Source organism: Nuphar pumila, chromosome 15, assembly GCF_984573655.1.
Source record: "Nuphar pumila chromosome 15, dmNupPumi1.hap1.1, whole genome shotgun sequence".
Taxonomy (NCBI): domain Eukaryota; kingdom Viridiplantae; phylum Streptophyta; class Magnoliopsida; order Nymphaeales; family Nymphaeaceae; genus Nuphar; species Nuphar pumila.
This window is the reverse complement of record NC_143263.1, coordinates 27,375,661-27,400,496: the sequence shown is the minus strand read 5'-3', so window position 1 is coordinate 27,400,496 and position 24,836 is coordinate 27,375,661. Positions and strand designations below refer to the sequence as shown.

Sequence of the window (24,836 nt, the reverse complement as noted above, 5' to 3'; positions counted from 1 at the left end):
AGCTAAGCAGGTTATATGCCCCCGCCCCCGAAGATGGCAGTTAGCTACATTTCGTGTTCGGGGTCTCAATGAGCACCACATATGTGATCAGGTTGTAGTCGTCAGTCATCTCGATGGCAGTCTTGAGGTCCGTGATGGGAAAGCCGAAGAGTTACATGACATTCCCGACGCTCGTGTTGAGCAACGTCAGGGTGGCCTGGAAGGCATAGCCCTGATTAAAAGTATTGCCGATGTAGAAGGTAGACAGATTGTACTTTGAAAGACTCCATTGTAGATGTACTTAAGGAAGATTTTGTTGTAGGTGTCCCTCGAAGGCGGCGAAGAGGCCATCGCAGTTGATTGTCCCGCTGGATGAAGGTAGCATTCTGGCCACTGCTAGCAGAAAAAGGATGACGATCACTATCGAATTGCCGGCTCTTTGCCTCTCTTAATTTTTTTCTAGAGAGAGAAAGGGTTTTAGAGTGTTTCACGGCGAAGGAAGAAGAAGATGACAACAAAAAATTCAAATAGAAAAGAAAGAGAGAGCGCTTCAGGTTCATTTCGTTGTTTAGACTTTGAAGAGTCAACATCATCCTCAACTTTCTGGATGAAGAACATTTTTATCCTTTTTTGAACCATTGTTTTCCTTTTTTTGAATGGAGAACATTTTTGTCATTTTCTTAAACTGTCGTTTCATGGCAAGGTAGAGTGTTGCACCCATTGAAAATAAGATGCGAGAGAATCGTTTACGGTGGTTTGGACATATTCGGCGAAGGCCTAATGATGCTCCAGTTAGAAGGTTGGAGAAATGGGAAAATATATTAGTTAAAAGAGGTCGGGGTAGGCCTAGGAAGACTTGGATGGAAATGATAGAAAAGGATATGAATGCTTTGAACCTCACCGAGGACATGGCATTGGATAGAAATGATTGGAGGAAAAGGATTCATGTGGAAGACCCAAAATGAATTTCTTTTTTGGTTCATATCGCTGACCCCAATTGTTTTGGGATGAAAGCGTAGTTGTTGTTGTTTGTTGTTGTTGTTTGTCGTTTCATGGCAAGAATAGCAAGAAAGGGTATTTAAGTCTTTTCAATCGCATCAGACTCTGATGCTAAGTGATGCCGACACACACAGGAATACAAGCCCCATGTGCTTACATACGTGGCGCTCATTCGGACCCCCGAACACGCATTGTGGCATTCAGTGCATCTTCGGGGGAGAACACACACCACCCTCTCTACGGTGGGATCCCTGTATCAGGGTGGCTCACAAAGGTCCTTAGACGTCTCTCCCATCCACTCTTGAGAATTGTGTTGGCTTTCCTGAAGGTGACGGTTCTATACACTTGTTACTGTTAAACTGATGAGAATTTAAGGCATTTTCCCGTTACGATTAGATAATTAATGCATGTTTGCTTTGATAATTGTTTGGTATGTGAATTGGGTCGTTTTCTCTTGAAGATCATGGAGATTATCTTTATGATTTCTTTGTGCTAATGCCTAAGATATATAAGCAGTACCAAGGAATTGACCAATCAGTTATATAGAGCAATGTGGGTGGCTTTGCTATATATAGGTGATCGCACTATTTTCTTATATTTGTCTTATCCATGATTGGTTTATTTCACTTGAAAAATCATAGAGATTGTATTCATAATTAGTTTGTGACATTAATTAAAACATGTAGATGGCATCAAGGAGTTGAGTTGAGTTATCAGTCATATAGGATGGTGTGGGTGGTTTTCTATGTAGACGCTCACTCTCTTTAGATGCCGGCATTTGTGTTTCCAAGACTTTTGACAAGCTTCAATTTTCTAATCGTGCAATACTAAGTTGTTGTTTTTTTACTTTTGTGGTATAGCGTATTTTTCTTTTCATTTTAATAAAAGTGATTTATATGTGTGTGTGTGTGCGTGCAAGTATGCGCGTATGTGACACGTTAGTAAGGGCAAGCCATTTTCTAGTATTTTAAATCTGACTGCATGGCTGTGACCTACATTCTTCTAAGTACATGATGTTGAGAGCTTGAGACAGGGTTTTTAAAACATTGAAAAACAATAGCACACAATTTTCTTAATTATTCAAGCATTTGAAATGTTTGCACATTGAAAAATCATGATGCAACAGTTCATTTTTAACAATGGTTCATGCCTAACACATATGCAAGGTTGGATTTGCCAAAATAAAAAGTATCAGAAATACACATACACAGTTCACGCGAAGTTCACACCGTTCATGGTCAAATAGTTTAGTGAGCCATCACATTAGTTAAGCTGCTGAAATAATTAGCATTATAACTAAAACCTAAAAGTTTATTAAGAAATTAAAATATACTTAAAAGATATAGGATCCGGATTCCGGCGTCTCCATACTCTCCAAGACCTGGTCATCCATGTACGAAATCCGTGAAAGCAGATCCAGTGATTGGGCCCCAAGTACTTATCAAGGACTTCAACGGTTAATGGGTCAAGTTTGTATCGGGTACCCAAACCGAACTTAATTTTTTGGGTTTGGGCATGAAAAACACTAACCTGAATTATATTCAGGTCAATCTGAAACTAACTCGAGTTTATTATAGGAAAAATGATCATATTTTACAACAAATATGATATTTTTTGAAATGCCCAACAATTTTCACTATTCTCTTCATGTCCAAAATCACAAATATTTGGTTTTAAAAACACTTTTTAACCTTGACACGTGATTTCCTAAATATATGTGATTTTTTTCTCAAATATGTGATTGTTTTTACAGAACAATATCTATTCTCAGATCCCACATCAAAAACTTACATTTTTATAGTTATTGGAGAGCTTAGACATAGACCTGTAACTTTTTTGTTTTGAATTAGAATCGAAAACCCAATTAGGGTTCTCATTTTTTTATTCCAAAATCATAATAGAAGCTTGTTATGTAGACTGAAACATGCATGATTGTGCCTTTTTTGTTCATTCTATGCTATTTTTTCAGTCATTGAAAATTGAGAAAAATAAAAAAATGACAAAGATAGATTATGACATTAGCTTTCCAACAATACTAATATTACCTTGATCTGATCAACGATTGAAGAAAAGCATCATTTGAAAGATAGACTGTTTGGTTGTTCCAATCTGTATAACATGCTTTTATTTTGGTTTTAAAGCTAAAAAACAAAAACCCTAATAGGGTTTTCAACTCTGACTCAAAATAGAAAAGTTATAGTCCTATGTTTCAGCCTTGCAATGACTATAAAAAATACAGGTTCTCAATGACAAAGTGAAAAGATATAGACCTAAGAATAGACTATTCTGCAGAAAATATATATGTGATTTTTGCATATATTTTCTGTAATTTTTTCTTAAATATATGCAATTTTTTTATGAACATATACAATTTTCTTAAATATATATGATTTTCTCCTAAATATATGTGATTTGCTCTTATATATGTGATTTTTTTTCTATATATGTAGTTTTCGTATATATTTTATATGATTTCTTATTAAATATGTGTAGAGTTCCTCCTATATATGTGATTTTCCTTCTATATATGAGATTTTCTCATACATATAAGATTTTCACATATATTTTCTATAATTTTTTCTTATATATAGTCTCTCATATATATGTGAATTTTTTTTCTAAACGTATGATTTTCATATATTTTTTTTGCGATTTTCTCTAAATATATGCAAAGTTCCCCCTGTATATGTGATTTTCTCATAAATATAGTGCTTTCCTCCTAAATATATACATAGTTTCTCCTATATATGCTACTTAGAAAAAAATCACATATTTATGAGAAAATCACATATATTTAAGAAAATCTCATACATAGGAAAAAAATCGCATATATTTAGAAGGAAATTATATGTTTTGAAAAAGGATCACATATTTATAAAAGAGAAAATTGCATATATTTAAGAAAAAATTACAAAAATATATAAAAAAATTGCATATATATTTTTTGTCGAATAGTCTATGTTCTCAAGTCTTTAGTTCTCTGCTTTAATACTGAAAACCTGTGTTTTTATAGTCATTGAAAAGCTAAGACATGCTTTTATGTTTTGAGTTAGAGCGAAATCCCTTTGAGGGTTTTCGTTTTTTAACTCCAAAACCATAATAGAAGCATGTTCCGCATACTCGAACAACCAAATAATCTATCTTCTGGAGAAAGTTTTTTTTAAACTGCTCATCAAATCAAGGTGATCTTCATGGCGTTAGAAAGTTAACGTCGTGATCTATCTCAGCCATTTTTTATATTATTCTTAAATTTTAATGTATGTAACTGAAAAATAACAGAAAACTGACAGAAAAAGCTTTTTAAGCATATTTTATCATCAATCATTTTTTGTTTATTATATAAAATTTAAAATTATGTGGGTCCCGATTTGAAATTCAATTTCTGTGACCCGAAAAAACCCAAACCCAAACCCGAACCTGGACCTGAACCCAACAATTTGTTATGTGGCGGGTTTGGGTATACACTGTGTAGGGTACCCGACCCGTTGACAGCAACCACTAAATATTTCGGTTCTGGGTTTGGGTCAGATCCGTTACACTTATGCAGGTTACTCTGGTCTCCGGCGTCGTGGCAAAGTCGTTATTTTCTCATCTCCTTCTGTCTCGGAGCCACTATAAATGGCGATCGTGGAGCCTTTTCATTCGTCTCTCTTTCTCTCTCTCTGGCTTCGTCAGCCATGGCGCTCCTGCCCAGGACTGCCCGTCTTGCCCTAATTTCGACCGAGAGGGCGATCCATACCACCGTCCCCTCCTTAGCGGCCGCCTCCTCCTCCTCGCCGGCCTTCTACGCTCCGTCGCAGCCTCCGGCGATGCGATCCGCTCCAACCGGCCTCTCGAAGGCGGCCGAGTATGTCATCTCGAAGGTCGATGACCTCATGAACTGGGCCCGACGCGGCTCGATCTGGCCCATGACCTTCGGCCTCGCTTGCTGCGCCGTCGAGATGATGCACACCGGCGCTGCCCGCTACGACTTCGACCGGTTCGGTGTCATATTCCGGCCGAGCCCCCGCCAGTCCGACTGCATGATCGTCGCCGGAACACTCACCAACAAGATGGCTCCCGCCCTCCGAAAGTACGCCCCCCTCTCCCTCTTTTCCCAAGCTGTTTTCCCTTTCAGGATTTCTGGATTTGGTGGACTAGGATGTCGAATAGTGGATATTTTTTTTTTGCATTGACCTCATTTCCCAAACTGCTATTTTTCTTTTTTGAATTTTCATTCAATTTCTTTCTTTTCTCTTTTGCTGCTTGTGGTTGATATTCCATGTTTAGGGTTTCCTTTTGGTGTAGGATCTTATTTATACTATTTGTGAAATCTGGGTTGTCATTCTTTTCCCATTTTCTATATCAATTTTTGGAAGCATTAATTGTTTTTTATGTGAGAAGGACGGATATTAGGGCATTTATGGGTGTCTTAAGTTTCTCTTTTGATAATTTGAAGATGGTGATATTTGTTGTGTTGATGTTGTGATTAAAGGGCTGGTGATCAATGTATCAACGTATTCCTTTATCCATGAATCTTTGTGTCTGTCACTTCATTTGAAGGGAGGATAATTGGCCGTGCTCTATAACGATATGAAGGTCATTAGGTTACGTAGTTGCTAGCTTTGTACCTTTTATCAAAGCTCTGACTGATGGTTGCAAAAACCAAGTTCAACGTTTTCGTTCTTATTCAACTGAATTGAATACAACACCATTCTCTGAGCAATAAATTTCAACTTTTTATTTTTATACTCTACCCGTGGATTCAATTCCATAAAAGTCTTATCCCCATGAAAGTGTTATTCAGTTAATTGAGTTAGTATCCTCTTAGAATGATCTTGTTTACAAACTGTCTATTTGAATCTTCACCCTTGTAAGCTCCTAAAGTTATTGTTCGGCCTAAGTGGTATGAGACTAGCCTATTGTGGTTATGCATATGCCATGAACCACATCATGCACCAAACCGTTCACATCCATATGTACGTGGAAATTCTTATTATCTTCTGAGATAATCTGGTTCTCACAGGTGGTGGGTTTTACAATGATGGAGAACAGCCTTTCAACACGACTGTTAGAGCTAAATTTTGATATTCGGTCACACAAGAAGATTCTATTATAAGAGGTTATTCATAGTTGTTTTTGTGTCCCCTTCCACATCCCTCTCAATATAGTATTATTCTGCCTTTTCCAATTTTGGAAAATGTTATGTTATATGTAACTAAGGATTCCTTGGAAGTTTGGGTCATGTTGGAAGTTTGGAGTTTAATCTTGCATAATCAAAGTTGGTGATGCCCCTAAAGGTAAGGCATGGGTATGTAATGTGACTACCCTAGCAACCAGCATCCCCTTCCCGAGGGTAATGAGAAGCACCATACAATCGTCCCTAAGGTGGTGGAAGGCTTCATGGCAGTCAGTTCGTTGCCTAAAGCCACTATGGTGCAACATGGAGACAAGATGCATCTGGAGATTTTGTCGGATCGCCATGACGAAATGATGGCACCATTAAATGGACACTATTGGCTGGATTTTCCGGCATAAATCCCCGAAAGCATATTGAGTATCAATATGCATTCCAGGAACTTCGCAACTTGTGGAAAATCATTTCTCCGATCAAGTTTTCTTCACTTAACCAAGGTCTATCTGATTCGATTGAACAACATCAAGGAGATGACCCGCATCCTTCATGGTGGTCCATGGAACAGACACACCTTAGTAGCGCATCAATGGAAATTAGGTATGCATCTCAAACTCCAAGCATCAAACTGGGTTCCCCTTTGGATCTATCTTCTGGGTCTCTCTGCAAAATGCTGGACTAGAGATATTTTCGAAGGAGTCCCTTCGTTCCTTCAAGGAAGTCTACTGGATGTGGACAACCGCACAAAGCGATGGAAAGATGTGCCTTTGCTCGCATATGTGTGTTAGTTCTGCTCAACTTTGCGCCTAAATCCCACATTGAAATCACTATCTTAAGCAAGCACATATTTCAACAATAAATCATCTATGAGCAGAAGATCAAATTTTGCCCTCAATGTGGGTCAACTAATCACTCATTTGTCACACGTCTTGCTCGACGAGTGACCCCATTGGCAAAGCTTGAGCCTCCTCTCCAGGACGATTGGAAGCAGGTCAAGTTGCATAGACATAACCAACCTGGTCAAAATCGAAGCCAACAAGCCCCATAGTCAATTCGGTTTAAGATCTTAACCAGCGAGGAGGCCTAGGAAACTGATCCATCCTTGTATTCTTTCCCTCACACGGGTAATGAACCCACCCTAAAAAATTGTGAACCTATTCCAGAGATGGAAATCGACAAGGCCCAATCCCACCAGAGTGCTACGGTGGATGTGGTTTCCACATCTATGAATGTGAACAGGTCTGAATGGAGGCCGACATCCAAGGCTGCATGGTCAGATTGTAAATAAATTTAGTAATTTCTTGGTAGCATTCAACTGTGATTTACCTCATCTATGCTGCCAATGTCCTCAAGCATGAGGCTTATGCAATGGGCAACATGCAGGGTTCAAAAGAATGATCCAAATTTTTTTGTCAATTCTTTACCTGCTGCCCTATAATTTGTTGCATTATCAGTAATGAAATGTACAATGTTTTGAGGTTGAACTTCTTCTACAACTTGGTCAAGAACCTCAATATTACATATGTTGTCTTGGGTGTATCAGACGAATTAATTGATTTCAAAAACATGGTTCATTTGGAGCAATAGTCAAGAAAATTTATCAAGGTCCTTGACTTTTTGTTTGTCCACCCATCTGCCATGATTAGGAGTGGCAATCGAGTCGGCGGGTTGGTGGGTCGGGTTAACGGGTTGGCGGGTGTGGCAAACACGGATACGACCCATTTATTAAACAGGTAACCCGACACGATACGGTTAACCCGTTTAATAAACGGGTCGACACGACACGATTACACGACACGGCGACCCGTTTATTAAACGGGTCGACCCGATAACATAGACACGATAACAGACCTTAGTAACCCGAATAACCTGTCTAACCCGAATAACCTGTCTAACCCGAATAACACAATTAGAAACACAAAAAAAATACAGATTATACTTTTTTTCTGCAAATCTGCAATTAGAGGAGAGGTCTCGGGCTCTCGGCTGCAGCTGGGTAGGAAGGAGTTAGGTGGGTGACTAAAGTGTAAAGTTAGGAGTTAGGGTTAGATAAGTATATATATATATATATATAAACGAGTTGACCTGCCCGCCTAACCCGTTTATTAAACGGGTCACACGGGTTGGCGGGTTGGCATACCCCTAACACAAACACGACCTATTTAATAAACGGGTTAGGCAGGTCCGTTTACGACACGAACCCGTCACTTCTTTCACATTAGCAAATTTTTTTTCTTAAAGCATGATATGAAGGCATTTTATATCCATGCTCGAAATTGGTTATGACATCTGCCATGACCTGAAAATAAAAAGAATTTGCCACATTTAAAGGAATGCAAGCATCATAGAACCATATTCCAACCGTGACATCTGCCTGCTCGATTAAATGTTGAGGAGTCATCATACGAATATTGGGATCCGCCCAGGGGCAATCGTAAGAGGAAAAAAGCTCCTAATAGAGCCTCTAGCTCTACCTCCTGGTCATCTTTCTCTTCTTTCTCCTCCTATTCTTTTTGTGCACGCAGTGACACCCACAACACTACTACTAGTATTGCCCACACCTTTTTCCTTCACTGTAAAACTTACTTCTGATCCTATGCTATTGGTTGTAGAATCAGAAGTAAGGAGCTCATCTTCGTAATACACATCCTTTCAGGGTTTTGTATGCCCTATTTCTCTCTCTTTCTTATCTTTTTCCTCTCAGATCATTAAGTAATTTCTGACATTTTCAATTTACGACATCCGACAATTTTCTTGACGTGCATGCTTGTACATTATGATGTCTCTTTGCTAAATGATGCCTCAACCGAGAGATACCACCAAAAAAACTATTTTAACAATAGTTGTATTTGATTTTTAATCAGTTTCCACTCGGTACTTAAGTGCACCATTGCCATGCCGGATCTTCGATGTCATATTGCCCAAAAAATATTCAATAACAAGTAAAGAATAAAGATTTTTTTTACCTTAATCCACTTTCTTGAGTGAAAAAATGGGTGAAAATGCACTCTTGAGAAAATCGCAAAAGCCCTCTCCCTTGTGCACAAATCTACCTCAGAATCAATCTCACGACTCCTAGGGTGCATGAGTTTCCTTCTAATAGCCTCTAGAGAAATGAAGAAGTCGGCCCTCAAGAGGCTTTTAAAACCCAAAACTTAAAAATCGAGTTTCGGGTCCTTTTAAAGTGCGCCAAACCTTCATTGTACGATGCGAGGTGTATCATACGATACAACACAATACTACTTTGTATCATGCGATACACTTGATATGGGTATGATACATACTCGTATTGTGATACGAGTGTGTATCGTATCGTAAAAGCCAAAAGTAACGATATTGTATAATACTACATGATACATACAAACCTTGGAATTATGGATGAGTCTCTTATTCTTCAACCTTGATCAACTGTCAATGCTTCATTTTATCATGTTGGATGGATCTATTGAGAAAATGATAGTGTTGTGAATGCCAAAATACAAAATAACATTTGGATATCTGATGAAGTGAAACAAATACTAAATCTAAGATACCTCATTGTTTTTAGTTGTACTTCTATATGCAGCAACCCTGTGCTACATGACCAAGAATTTAAGTGGATTTTGAGAGAAATGCTATATCTTGTAATCAGTCCTTTTGCAGTAGGATCTACCTAATTTTCATCAAACAAGCAATAATACCAAGAGATCTGTTTCATGATTCTCTAAAGGCTGTAGTAAACCGATCCACATATTGTGGTCCTTTTGCAATAGGATATCCTACTAATCTTGATCAAATAAGCAACAATAGCAAGGGACTTGTCTGATGATTCTCTAAAGGCTGCTTGTAAGCTGATCCCTGTGTCATGGACTTTTTCAAGTAACATGAAATTTCCTTCACTACAAACATCACTTTGGTCAAATTGCTCATTGGAATATTTTCTTGATTAGCCAAACTAAATCCAATCTAGAAAACATTCAGTATTGGAATACTCTTACTATATTGAGATTCTTTTGGTTACATTTTGACTGGATCTTTCTGACCACCATCAATAGTTGAGGATCAACAGCAATTATTGTCTTTGTTTGTTTTGTCTAAAACATTCTTATTTGTGCCATAAATCCATAACTAAAGTGCCTCCTTGCTTCTCAATTTCTACTTTAAGAGAGCATTTGAGAAGTTAGAGTTCTGCACCTAAATTCTTGTGCATTACACCCTTTAACAATTCAATTCTCTCTTCATTGTTTCTCATGATGACTATTTCATCAACCTATGTAAGCATAGATTTAAATCTGTAATGACAGTAACTTGTTTGCCTTTAATATATCCAAGATTTCTATCAACTCTGGTGAATGTTAGCAAAACAATGCTTTTGAAGCTTGTTTTAACTCGTATACTATCTTTATGAATTGCCAATCTCCTTATTTATAATGGATGTAAAATAGAAAAGCGGTTTTAATATCTAATCGTTGTAATTTCCATTTAAAAGTAACATACTTAGCAAAGTACAAAAAGTATGTATATTTTGAATTGCCAATCTACTTATTTATACTGTGGAGATTGCTTGTTACTAAACTGTTTAAATAGATGTAAAATAGAAAAGTAGTTTTAATATCTAATTGATGTAATTTTCATTTAAAAGTAACATACTTAGTGAAGTACAAAAAGTATATATATATATATATATATATATATATATATATATATATATATATATATCACTCTCACCGATATCGCCGATATTTTCAAATTATTGTAAAATAAAAAATATCATGATAATATCACGATATTTTTGAGATTTGTTTTTAAATTTTAAGTTTGCATTTCTTATTTTTTGTTTCTTTTATATTTTAAAACCTTTAAAACATGTTTCTTTATATTTTTGAAAGAAAAATAATACAAAACTTATTATTTTCTTAGTTTTTTTTTGTTATTTATATTTTTTTTCAGTTTTTAAGCTTTCGAGATTTTCCTGAGATATTCCGAAGAATTATCAACTTTTGAAAATTTCTCCGAGAAATACCCTGGCCGAGAAATTACCTTTAACCTTCAAAGATATATATATATATATATATATATATATATATGATGATAACAAGTATTTCTTATATCTTGATGACCAAAGCTTGCCTTTGAGCTTATCCCTTCATGACAAACCTAGACTTGAACCTCTCTAAACCAAATTTTCTTTGTACTTCTTTTCTGGCCTGTCAACAATTACCCGTGTCACATTCATATAATACTTCAAATTCCATCTTCATTGTTGATTGGTTTCTATCTACTAGGATGTTTCATGTTTTATTGAAATGATATGGTTTATTTTTTTGATGAGAAAGTTGCATAAAGGCCTTTTGCAATATTGTGGGCTCATCGCATGATCATAGAAACTATGTGGATGGATTTTTCCTCCATAGTGCCTTTGTGGACTAGGATTTGCATCCACACTTTAATAAAAAGGGGGATTTTCATCCGTAAGTGTTCACATATAAAAAAGGGGAGGAACCCGATGATGTGAATCGCGAGCTCGTCTGGGAGATCGCGGAAGGCATCTGAACCATCATGGTTTGTCCTACGAGTTTTATGCTTTAGGCTTTCACTGTTGGTCTTCTTCCTCCTTTTTTTCCCTTTCTTCCTTCTCTTTTCATCTTTTTCACCTTCAAAAAACCATCTTTAGATGATCTTACTTCACTCTGCATCTTCTTCTTTCTCAAAATGCAGTTTTTATTGTCTTCTCCTCCACTCCTCGTCATCTTCTTCTTTGAGTTCCTTTTAGCGTTTGTCCCTTGGACGAGCTGTTCTACTAGTTCACATAATTCAAAATTCAATAACAAATAACAACTAACAAATTAACAAGCCAATTAACATCATAATTCTAAATTCAAATAACACCAAATGAATTAATAAGTTCACAAATATAATACTAAACTAAAATTAATATAACAGCTAACAACTTAACAACATAATTACCAAACAAGTATGAAATTTCTAAAAAAACCATAACAAAAAGTCATGGCTCTGTTGTTTCTTCTCTATGAACCATATCAATAGATGATGGAAGAATAGGATCACTTAATTCCAAGTCATGTTTTCCTTCTAAATTAAAGCCTTCAACATTAACATCCCAAAATTTGGTGCTTCATGTGCAAAAACTTAATCTGCAAAAACTCAAAATTCATAGTAACGCTTCTGGTAACTATGCTTCCCCATCTTTGTAGGGAAGAATGAAATGAGAGAGAGGAGGGAGAGGGTTTTGTCCACCCTTAACTCCTCTTTGTTCTTTAATCATCTGGCCCTCTTCACTCCTCCTTTCAAAACATCAAAGAGAGTTGTTTATGGGTCTGGATCCCCAGCACCATTATACACACACACACACACACACACACACACACACCACACCTTCATGCCTGCATTTTTAGAAATTGTTGTGTGTCCTCGTTTCCCATACCCATTATATCACATAGGATGTCAGCTGCTGTTTGCAAGTCCATCCTTGAGTGACACATCTTGGCAAAATTAAAATTGCCCTGGAAGCCTATATGCAAATGTCATTTTTCTTTATGACAGCATTGATGGTATCATTTGGTACACTTTATGTGCAGAGGGCTATGAATACTCAATTTGGCACTTGCTCACTGTTTTTGGAACCTGGGGAAACATAATTTTTGTTCTGGTTTCTGAGATAGTTTTGTACTGGTGTTTTCTCATATTTAAACTTTGGAGTGAATTAGCAACTGATCCACCAGAAAAAAATCCCTTGTGATTGTAGGAGAAGATTGTCACATGAGTTATAATCATTACAAATGTCTGAACTTTGAAAGCTAAGTGTGATGTGCTAGGACTTTTACTATTTTAGAAATGCTATACTTATTTCAGAGTAACAATAATAAGCTTTATGCTGTGACAGCTGGGTTGGTTTGGCTGTATGGTGGTGTTTGTTAATATTACTCTATCCTTTTTGTTTGTATATAATATATTATATATTCGTACATATATAAATATATATATTTATATATAATATTTATATATATATATATATATTCATTGTAAAGTCAACTAAAGTTGACTATACATTAGTTTGCAACTCAGCCCAACAACTATATTTGTGTTGGAAACTTGTGACTCAGCCCAACAACTAGATTTGTGTTGGAAACTAAACCCAATAGTCTAGTTGTTGGGAACTCATCCCAACAGCTAGATTTATGTTGGGAACTAAGCCCAATAGCTAGATTTCTAGTCCAATGGGTAGAAGGACCTTTCTCTCTCCTCTCTTTAGTCTATCTCTTCTCTTTTCTTTTCTATATATATGTGGTGTGTGTGCCTATTGTTGGTGAGAAAGTGATGGGTTGATTATTCATAATTTTTGTGTGTTTGTTTAGCCCATAATTAAAATTGTAATTATACTCTTGTTCTTGTAGCTGATACACTTGATTTTTGAGGTTTGGAGGTCTAGCAAGGTGATTGCTTGTGGTGGTTGAACTATTGAGATTTGCAAATGTCATTCATTGTGTTATGAGGGATTTTTAAATCTCTCCATAAAATTTCTAAATTTTGACTTCTCATTTGTTCTTATATGGGAAATGGTTATTGAAATATTTTCCTTCCTTTTTTATTAAATATGCTTTAATTGCATGATTAATGATACTTTAAATTTGTTTCATGATTGGCTGCCTTGCATGTTTTGCATATATATTGATATTCGCAAACTATCATTTCTTAGTATTTTTGGGATTTTAAATCTCTTCATATTTCTTGGGAGGTGTTTTCTGTTGAAAGTTTTTCATTCTTATCTCTTAAAATTGGTTCATAAGTGACTTTTTTATTGATTCTAAACAATTGCATGAATCACTCATATATGCATTAGTTGTGTGGTTAATGTTGCTTCTAAAATATAATAGTTAATTGATCCATGATTATTTGTATCTTTGTAAATTCTTATTGAATGACTTGAATGATTTCTTATATTTTTCGCCATGTAAAAATGATTTGTTCTTGAAAGAAAATCTAACTATGAGTAATTTACTCTCCTTGTGGGATTTTGGGATTTAAACACTTTTGTAAGTTATTTCTACATAATATTGATGTTTGTTGAAAATCCATGCCTTGGATGCATTAATATGCTTTTCGTGATAGATATATGTGAGTATTAACTTTGAATAATACATGTTTTCATGAATTTTAAAGTAATTAATGATTTATGAGCTTATCTTTGATATATTTTCTACATGCATTTATCTTTGAGATAATTATGTTCTCTTATGAATTAAGAACTATGATTGCTTAAAATTATCTATTGACGAGAGTCTCAATGACTATTGTGTTTTAAAAATTAATGATATTTCAAAATTAAATTTTTAAACTAATTTTGAAAATATTAAATTGTCTTATTAAATATTTTTTATATAGGCCATCCTCTCTTCATAATATATAGCTGATATAGTTTATTTTTTACTTTTTTTATGTTTTATGATATATGTGTATAATTGAGATGTTTTGTTAGTTCTATTTACAAGCTATGTCACATGGGTGCAGGTGCGACACGGGTGCAGTGCAATTTCAAAATTTTTGGACACGAGGACTCGGCTATATATATTTATATATATATTTTTAAAAAAAGTGCACAGTCTGTGACTGTGCACACAATCTGGTTATATATATATATATATATAATCAATTTTTTTAGTTTTTTTTCCCTAAAAAATGGACGAATATAGACTCGGTCAACGTTGATCGAGTCCAAAACGTGGACGAACTTGGCTCTGGTGAGTTGACCGAGTCCGACTCTTCGTTGACCGTGTCCGCCCCGTATCCAAAGCTGCACCCGTGTCCGCACACGTGTCAGGGCGTGTCAACGCGGGTGCGTCGACCCCCTAGCCGAGTCCGTGTGACATAGTTTACAGGTTCTCAAATATTGATAATATTGAAGATCCTAAAGACCTTTTGTATAATAGAACATCCTTTAAGGAAGCAACGAATGGGAGAACTTGATGAAGTCAATTAAGACATTTTATGTAATGGCTTCTTTCTTTGTAAGTGCAAACTCATGGTGAGTCAGTGTAAGTTTGAGGCGGAGTGTTAAAATTACTCTATCCTTTTTTATGTATATGACATATTATATATATATATATGTACATAATGTATGTATTTATATATATAATATTTATATTAAATATTATATATTATATATGTATATATTCATTGTAAAGTCAACTAAAGTTGACTTTACACTAGTTGTTTGAAACTCAGCCCAACAACTAGATTTGTGTTGTGAACTAAGCCCAATGGTCTAGTTGTTGGGAACTCAGCCCAATGGTTAGATTTGTGTTGGGAACTAAGCCCAACAATTAGATTTCTAGTCGATCTCTTTACTCCATCTCTTCTTCTCCTTTCTCTCTATATATATGGGTGTGTGTGCTTATTGTGGGTGAGAGAGTGATGGGTAATTTTAGGTTCTTTTGTGTGTGTTTTTAGTGTAACGTAGTGAGGCCCTTATGTATTTATTTTTTATATATATTTTTGTTCACGAAATCATTTATTCATACAACTTGTATCAAGTTTTGCATATTGTTAGTATTCAAATACATTTTGATTGGCATTTGAACTGCGATTGGGATGTCTTGGGTTCCATGCTATTACATGACAGTGTTTGGTGTAAGATTCTCTTCTCATGCCATGACAGTCCAATAGGGAAAATTCCTTGGAGGAACTACAAAAGGTTCTTGCTTGAATTTATGTGCACGACAAAAAAATGGAATTCCTTTTGTGTGTTAACCTTTGGTAATCTGTGAAGACTGCTTTCCCCTCCCTCTAGCTATCACCAAGGTGGGTTTGAGTTTCTTGGATTTCGAATCTGACTGACAGCTAGATTTCTAGTCCAATGGCTAGAGAGGACTTTCTCTTCTGTCTTTACTCCATCTCTTCTTCTCTTTTCTCTTTATATATATGGGTGTATGTGCCTATTGTGGGTGAGACAGTGATAGGTAGTTTTAGGTTCTTTTGTGGTTTTTGAGTGAATTGTAGTAAGGCCCTTATGTATTTATTTCTTTTATGTATTTTTGTTCATTATGAATGAAATAATTTATTCATACTTGTATCAAGTTTTGCATATTGTTAGTATTCAAATACATTTCGATTGGCATTTGAACTGTGATTGGAATGTCTTGGGTTACGTGCTGTTTCGTGACAGTGTTTGGTGTAAGATCTCTTGTCATGCCATGACAGTAATGGGGAAGATTCCTTGGAGGAACTACAAAAGGTTCTTGCTTGGATTTATGTGCATGACAAAAAAATGGAATTCCTTTTGTATGTTAACCTTTGGTAATCTGTGAACATAGGCTGCTTTTCCCTCCCTCTAGCTATCACCAAGGTGGGTTTGAGTTTCTTGGATCTCGAATCTGACTGAGGCTTTTGAGGTGGGGTTCTCAGGAGATCAGAAATGCAAATTTCAGATCTTAAAACCTGGGATTTTGAAACCTCAAAAGGCTCGAAGTCTCTGGTTTTTAAATCTTCACAGTTCCCCATGGGAGAGGGTCTGAGATCCTGTTACCAATCATCACTGGTTCAAGTTCTGAGATAACAAAAATTTCATAAAATTTATTTGTGATGCTGTAAGCTGCTCTAGGTTTCTCCATTGGATGTAATTGTTGCTAGGTTGACAGATTTGCTTTGATCACCCTCTCTCTTAGGTAGGCATGGTTAACTTTAGGCTCTTCTTCAACTTTGGTTCTGGCCATGTTGACAAACATGAATTTATTAAAGATGCAAAAAAGTGTGGGAGTTGATTTCTGTATTGGTCTATGATCTGGTTTCTCTGCAATCAAGGATCTCTCTGTTGCTTTTTGTCATGGAGAATAACACCCCCTTCCATATGGTACAGCTACTTTGAGTTTTTTCCTTGAGAAGGGTTGATGTTGAGTGCGTTGTCCACTGCCTGTGCAGGTGTTTTTCCTGTTTATACAAGGCCCTTGGCATTTTATTTTTTTAATGGGAAAGTGATTGAAAATTCTTATGCACCTGGAAACTTGTAGTCTGCCATAAGGACCATTAGATGATGGTCCAGCTGAACATGAAAATCCTTCTAAAATCTGTTTCCATTTGTGAAAAGTCCTGTGATATCTTTTGCTAAATTTATTACAATTATCATGGGTAGAAGCATTAATAGTTTGTTTTTCCTGTCCATAAACTTTGTGAACTGGTTCTTCAACAAAGCATGGAAACAAAGAAAGAATGGCAGGATAGTGCTGAAAACAGTCAAAAGAGAACCATGAAACTGATGTCATCCAAATTGAGAATTACTGATTCAATGATATGTTTGTCCGGATACCTTAGGCTATTGAGTTCTATACAGGTTTTTTTAATTTTTAGAAACCCAAATTCAGAAAATATGCTTCCCTTTTTTATGGAGGTTTTAGTGCACCATATGCTTTATTTTTCTCATTGTTTGAAACTCTTGATCTTTGCAATTTACGGATCAACTTGCACTTCAGAATCTTCCATGCCTCAAGGAAACTTGATGATGGAATTCTAATGAATTTATAACCAATGGTTCTTGTAGGGTTTATGATCAGATGCCAGAGCCTCGCTGGGTCATCTCCATGGGCAGCTGTGCCAATGGTGGTGGTTACTATCATTATTCCTACTCTGTTGTAAGAGGTTGTGACCGGATTGTGCCAGTTGACATATATGTTCCTGGCTGCCCACCTACTGCAGAGGCTCTACTTTATGGTGTTTTGCAGCTACAGAAGAAAATCAATCGCAGGAAGGATTTCCTTCTCTGGTGGACCAAGTAAATGCCTTTGTCACTACAATCTGATAATCTGAGACTCAAATGAGGATATGTCTGTTTATTAAATAAGTTCTAAGTTCTAATTGCTTGGAACATGCTTCCACACCTCTTCTAATTCCTCAGATTCTTAATTTCTTTAAAACTTTTGTATGAAGTGCTTTGTTTACTTGAGTTGGCTAATATGTGGAACTGCTGTTTGTTTCCTTGTTCTTTGTATGATATAGCTTTTCCATTTTTGTTACTTGTTCCTCCTGTGAATTAAATAAACTCCAAGTTCTAATTGATTAGAACCTGCATCCACGCTTGTGAAATAATGTTATGGTCTAAATGTGCATGAATGTGTGCATGCGCAAGTGATTTAGTAAATGTGTCCCATGTTCAACAAATAAGGATAGTAAATTATGGGGTTAAAGTTTGCTATGATCGATTTGTATGTGCAAAAGACTTAGCAAAATTCATTTTATTTATTTGTTTATTCTCCAAATGACCCCATGTATGTGATCTACATGCTGTTTTTAGTAGGAATCAGCTTTTGAATCCAACCTGTATACAGGTTTTTCCGGCAATTTAAAAATGAAAGGTTGTAAATGCACTGAATTTTCCCGACTCAAAAAACATGTTTTTTCATTAACAAAACATGATCCAAGGGCTGTTTCCCACTAAATCAATCTTGTTGAATACATCTACGAGGTTAGATTGAGTCAAAGCAGCTTGGATTGTGAGATTTCTATGAGATTGTGCCTATAATGGACTGTATTAAATATAAACCCTAAATTATGACATCTTTAAATAATTCATTTGTTGGCTAGTAGTTTGATGATTGAAATGCCATGAACCAGCCCTATAGACTCCTTGGGACGTGATTCTAGATAAATTGTTGAATGTTTTTCCTTTGTAGTTTTGCAAAGTGCGTGGTGAATACATCTTGTGGGAACAGTAATCTTAGATTTTTATTGTTGCCATTTAGGATGAACCAATCGGGTTTGGTCACAGTTTATTCTACACCTATCCTGCTGCTTTACAAGTTAAAGAACATTTTATATAACACAAAATTCTATGGATTAAATTGTGCTAATATAGCTATGAAAGCTATATCTCCAATATTGTACCAAAACAGATTAGGTGACGAATAAATTTAGGCCCTGTTTGGAAACTGGCCGTCGGGAATATCCAGTGCTAAAGTCGTTTGGGATGGGTGGAGTTTTGGGAAATGATTAACTGGGATGGTATTTGACAATTTCAGTTTCATATTTCACTTCCCACCTACATGTGGTGGTAGTTACCAAATACTACATCATTTCCTAGACGGTTTAACAGGCAGTCTAAGTTCAAATCCCATCGGTGTCACCCCAACTCCCTGGGGTCGAAGGGTAAGCCCTTGGAGTTTTACGCCCACAGAGACCGTTAATATGGCAAGCTGAGCCAGCGGCTAGGTCTCTGCCCCTGGGGCTGTTTTTCCTTGTAAAAAAATACATCAGTTCCCATACCTGTGACTGCTTTGACAAACTTCCCAATGCTCTAACGGTATTAATTTCAGCTTTTCAGCTGCATTCCGAACAGTTGCATGAGTGGAAGTGGTAAATCTCCAGCTGAACCGTTCCACTTATCCCAATCAACCATGTGAATTCGCTAAAACCACAAATTTTGGAGATTCTATAACTGCATCCTTAGCTGCCACCAACTGTCTGTTTCCAAACAAGCCCTTAAAAGCTTGTTGTTTTTATCCACTTTTGAGCAGGAAGTTAATGGGAACTTGTGGCATGTATTGCAAAAAATGGGCAAGAAATTAATGCAATATGCAACAGAAAAACTGTAGAAAATAAGGTGCTTGGAACGTACCTGGTTTCTGATTCTCCTCAGGTTAGCTCTCAAGGGCACATTTGCTTGCCATGTGTTTTTTTGGATTTTATTAGCTTTTCATGATTGCAAATCACAATTATGACACTTAAGTTTACTGACACATAAGAAAAATGCAAGATTCTCACTTGAGAATGTTTCTCCCTTGAGTCGAGTCATGTGAAAGTTGGTCACAAGGCTAACGTTGTCTCATTTCACAAATGACTAAAGCAAATACCCAAAAAGTTGATTTAACTTTAAATGAGCATGAATATGCAGCGAAGTGTTGGAAACGGATTTTCAGCCTTGTTAGTTTTGGGAAAATGATTGCCCGACTGCCGAGTCGATTGAAAAATGTGCAACAGTGCTCATCATGCTGCCACCAGTATACTTGGAAGTTTTTTCTTTTTTTTCTTTTTTCTCAAAATTCAATCCAACATTCATGAAGATCATATCAGATCAGTGGCACCTTTGATTATAAAATCATCAAAGGTGCTTTGGATGCCGTTCATCCATGAGATGAACAGCAACCCAAACACCACTATTGTTCCTTGTTTTTCATCAGTTTATTTTTTGTGCTTTAGATGCCATTCATCCACAAGATGAATTGACTTTAAAAATTATTGTGGAACCCATCTGAGAGGTAAACTATCCATCCATGGTGCTTGGGTTGCCGTTAATGGACCGAACAGCATCCAAGGCATCTCTGTCTGTAACGGACGTGCCTCTGACCTGATCTGTGTTAATACATATGGCAAACCACGAAGCTTGCTTTGTCTTTTGCACAATTTTTTAGAGTTATCATATCTACCGGCAATGTGTGGTCTCATATGTTACATGCAGACCAACTCTTAGCATGTCGGTAGCCATCAACGTGTGGAGTTGGGTGTCTTTGCTCTTGTTCAGATGCAAAATTGTCAAGGCTATGTGGCATTCGATTATAAATTACTCCTCTCATGTGTGGTGGTAGTAATAATCACCAGTCTATTCAGGCTAGATTTTTCAAAACAGAAGTGACCCTTAGCAAGAGAGAGAGAGAGAGAGAGAGAGAGAGAGAGAGAGACGAAAGAAATTCAACATTACCACCGCTCATGAAGATCAACAAAATGTTGAACCCATGAACAAAACAAGAGCAAAAGCCAAACAAGTAAAAAAAAACAGAAGAGAAAAAGAACATCAGACAAACAAAACGAGCTCACGCAGGAGCCGCATGCCCAAAGGATGGCAAAAGAGAGAGAGCGTCAGTAGGAGGGAGCGGAAGATCACTAAGATGCATACACAGGATGGCATAAACATCTACCAAGATTTTATCCACCAGGTTATGAATGTTAACAGGAATTTGACAAAAATAAGCATCGTTTCACGCCATCCAAACAAACCACCAAGAGGTAAGCAACCACGTCCTCCAAATCAACCTCCACCTCGTGCTACGCCTAATACAAACAAGGCCCAATATCAGATCCAATGCAAACGACTCCTCCTTAACAAATACTTCTGGATGCCTCCAGGCCTTGCTAAACAGTTCTACAAATATTGGGCAAGACCAAAACAAGTGAAATGTAGATTCTTCCGCAGTTTGACAAAGCACGCACCAACTCGAGAGTTCAATGCCCCACTTCTTTACATTACTGTGGGTCTGGATCCTATCGTACAAAATTAGCCAAGCCAGGACTCGAGAACGGGGAGAAGGACCCTTCGCCCAAATCACATTCTCAAATAACCAATCAACCCCCGGGGGGAAGAACGATCTATAGACTTTTGAGGTGAGGAACTCTCTGCTTGGCGCCAGCGCCCACTGCAACCACTAACCAAAATTTTTGGAGTCCTCAAAATGGTCTCTGAAGAAGGCTAAAACCCTCAACCATGATTTACTCAAGTGCGAGAATGCCAAACCCTTGTTTCCCAGACAAACCAGGATAAGAGCAGGAACCTCATATATTTAGCAAGAAGCAAACGAGCACAAGGGTTATCCAGTTGGTGGGCTAACCAAAATTGCTTGGCGACAAGAACAATGCTTCGCAGTCTGGGCACAAAAATGCCTATACCAGCCATACGCTGAGGTAAGACCACCGAACGTCAACCAATCAAGTGACGCTTACCCTTGAGTTGACACCCATACCATAGAAAACCTTCTAGCAAGCGCGTCAGCTGCTTCTCTACTCCCACAGACATCACAAACATAGACATGAAAAAATCTAGGATAGTGGAAAGAACATGTCTGACTAAAGTCAGACGGCTAGCAATGGAGAGATAAGACGATTGTCACGAAAGTAATTTACGCTTTACTTTTTGAAGCGTCGATGCCCATGCAATAGAAAATATGTGCTTCACTTTGGCAACCCGAGGTACATTATAGGCATGTTAGTAATAATGCAATTAAAAATCTTCATCCTACTTGCAAGCATATTGGACTGAACATTGAACATGGTAAGAGAGCATTTGTTCTCATTTAGAGAGAGTCCAGATAGAAAGAGGAAGAATTGAAGGATAAGCTTGAACCTAAGCATGTGCTGAATATTTGCACGATAAAAAATGATCATATCATTAGCATAAGTAAGAATATGATCAGAAAAATCTAGAACCTGCAAAGGATCAATGAAACATGATACCGTAGCCCGCTTAAGCAATACCACAAGACCCTCAACAACCACATTGGACAACAAAGGCGAGAGGGGGCACCCTTGCCACAGACCCTGCCCCAGCTTGAACCGGTCTCCTCTAACACCATTGATATTTAACATGGCCTGGGCATTTGAGACCATCTCCCTTACCCAACAAGAAAAACAATGACCAATACCAAAATTTGCTAACATTTGAAATAATAAGGGCCAATGCACGAAATTAAAAGCTTTATGAAAGTCTAATTTAAAGACAAAATAAGGTTGACCGCTATGCTGCAATGAATAAACAACCTCAGACGCCATAATGAACGAGTGTTAAACCCTCTTATTATGGATGAAGGCGAACTGAGAGTCTGAAAAAATCTACTGAGCCACCGCTTTCAGCCTATTCGCTAAAACTTTGGCAAACATCTGATAGAGAGCACTCATAATTGAGATTGGGCGGAACCGAGAAATATCAGTGGCCTCATTATCTTTTGAAATAAGTGAAATAATAGCTACATGAAAATGATAAGGTAGTCTGGAGTTACGATAAAACTCATCAAACATGCTCACCATGCCCGATTTAACACAGCCCTAAAAGATTCTAAAAAAGTCAACATGAAACCCGTCAATGTTGGGTGCTTTTCAACCCGACAAATCTTTAATGGCCATAAAAAATTCATCTTTAGAAAACCTCCTTTGCATAGATCTAGCTTGATCATGCTGAATTGACCCAATACTAGGACATTACTAAATACACCCTCCACAGTTAATGAAGCCGAATATAAAGCCTTAAAATATAGCGAGACTGCCAGATTAACATGCTAATTGAGATAGGAAATACCTCCAATGGAGATAGAAGGAACGACCTTCCTCCTATGACGATGGAAAGCATATGAGTGAAAAAATGTAGTGTTGTCATCATCACCCGCAAGCCATTTTACCTTAGACCTCTGCTTCCAACGAATTTCCTCTTTGACTCTCTAGCTTTTCAAGAGCATAGTTAATTCTAAGGACCTGGCCTGAAGATTGAGAAGTTGCAAATTAGAAAGAGAGTCAGGAGAAGACATAGACTAATACAACTCAGACATCTCATGATCCCATGTAGCCATTTGCTAAATTTTCTCTGCATTACGACTATGAAGCCAAGCTTTGATATCCTTAGCTACACGAGAAAACTTTTTTTGAACCCGAAATGATGCCCAATGCTCATCAAAAAGTTTGTTCTAAGAATTAGCAATAAATGAGAGAAAATCTGGCTCCTGAAGCCACCATTCTTCAAACGCAAAGCTCCTGGTGGGATGAAAGCCATCCCTCCAATGAGTGATTATTTGCCCATCATCTGAGATTGAGAGAGCAAGCAACACACACTTAACGTCGAGAATGAGGTCCAATAAATTAAGGGTGACAAAGACCCTGTTAAGGACCCTACAACATGAGCGAGACTGCCTATTTGACCAAGAGAAGCGCTTTCCGGTTAAATGAATAGGGTAGAGGTGATGCCGATGAACAAAGTCTTGAAAACCTCATATAGAGGGATTAGGAATGACGAGGTTATTAGAGTCATGAATCGAGAGTAAACAATTGAAATCCCTCATAAGAAGGTGACACTCTGCACTAGAAACGACAACCCTATCTAAATGATCCCAAAATGCAGGCCTCATGGCGGCGAGATTAGGATCATAAACAACAGAAACTACTACCCTTCTACCAACTGCCTGCAAATTGAAAGCTACAGATAGAGAGAAAAGACCCACATCCAGCTGAGATAAATTTAAAGACTGTTTCCCCAAGATAAGGATACCTCCGACATGATTGATTGTAGGCTTAAAGAAATAGTCAGCTCCCCGCCAAATGCTAGAGGCCTCACAAGCAGGATGACCGTCATTTTAGTTTCACATAAAGCAAGTAGATCATGATTCTCCTCCCTAACCCAATTAGCCAGAAACAGGCATTTTGTGGGACAATTTAAGCCTCTAATATTTCAAAAAACAGTCTTCATGACACAAAATCTGAAAAAACCCGAGGCTGGTGGTACCGAGATGACCTTCTTGGGGATCTAGCATCGGTAGCCGAAACAATTGATGAAGGCCTCCACTACAACAAAGCAGTAGCTTAGCGACGACCACATTCCGTCGCTAATCCGTCGCTAATCATGTTAGCGACGGATTAGCGACAACGCGGCGACAGTATGCTTACGTCGCGAATATTTCGACGCTAACTGGCGACGGAATAATTCCGTCGCCAAGTCCGTCGCTAATTGCGACGGAATAACGAGCGCTATATTCCGTCGCCAATCCGCCGGTACTAAACGGCGACCACGGCGTGGCGACGGATTTAATTCCGTCGCTAAGCCGTCGCTAGATTAATATGAATAGCGACGGAATCATCCGTCGCTAATCCGTCGCAAAAACAAAAAAAAATCAAAAAAAAATTATTTAAAAATTAATTACCGAGAACTGTACAATTTATATTTCCTGTACAATTTATATTTCCTGTAAATAAAAAACAAACCACACAAAAAAATTCATATAACAAGTATCTA

At 37.2% G+C, this 24,836-nt stretch overlaps 1 protein-coding gene across 1 annotated transcript; it reads left to right on the top strand.

The window, feature by feature from the left end:
• The first annotated feature begins 4,628 nt into the window (after positions 1–4,628).
• Positions 4,629–18,057, top strand: LOC149814920 (NADH dehydrogenase [ubiquinone] iron-sulfur protein 7, mitochondrial-like). Its single transcript, XM_089989487.1, has 2 exons — positions 4,629–5,050; positions 17,622–18,057. The coding sequence occupies exons 1-2, from the start codon at positions 4,656–4,658 to the stop codon at positions 17,854–17,856; spliced, it is 630 nt and encodes a 209-aa protein (XP_089845613.1). The 5' UTR covers positions 4,629–4,655; the 3' UTR covers positions 17,857–18,057.
• Positions 18,058–24,836: the final 6,779 nt, after the last annotated feature.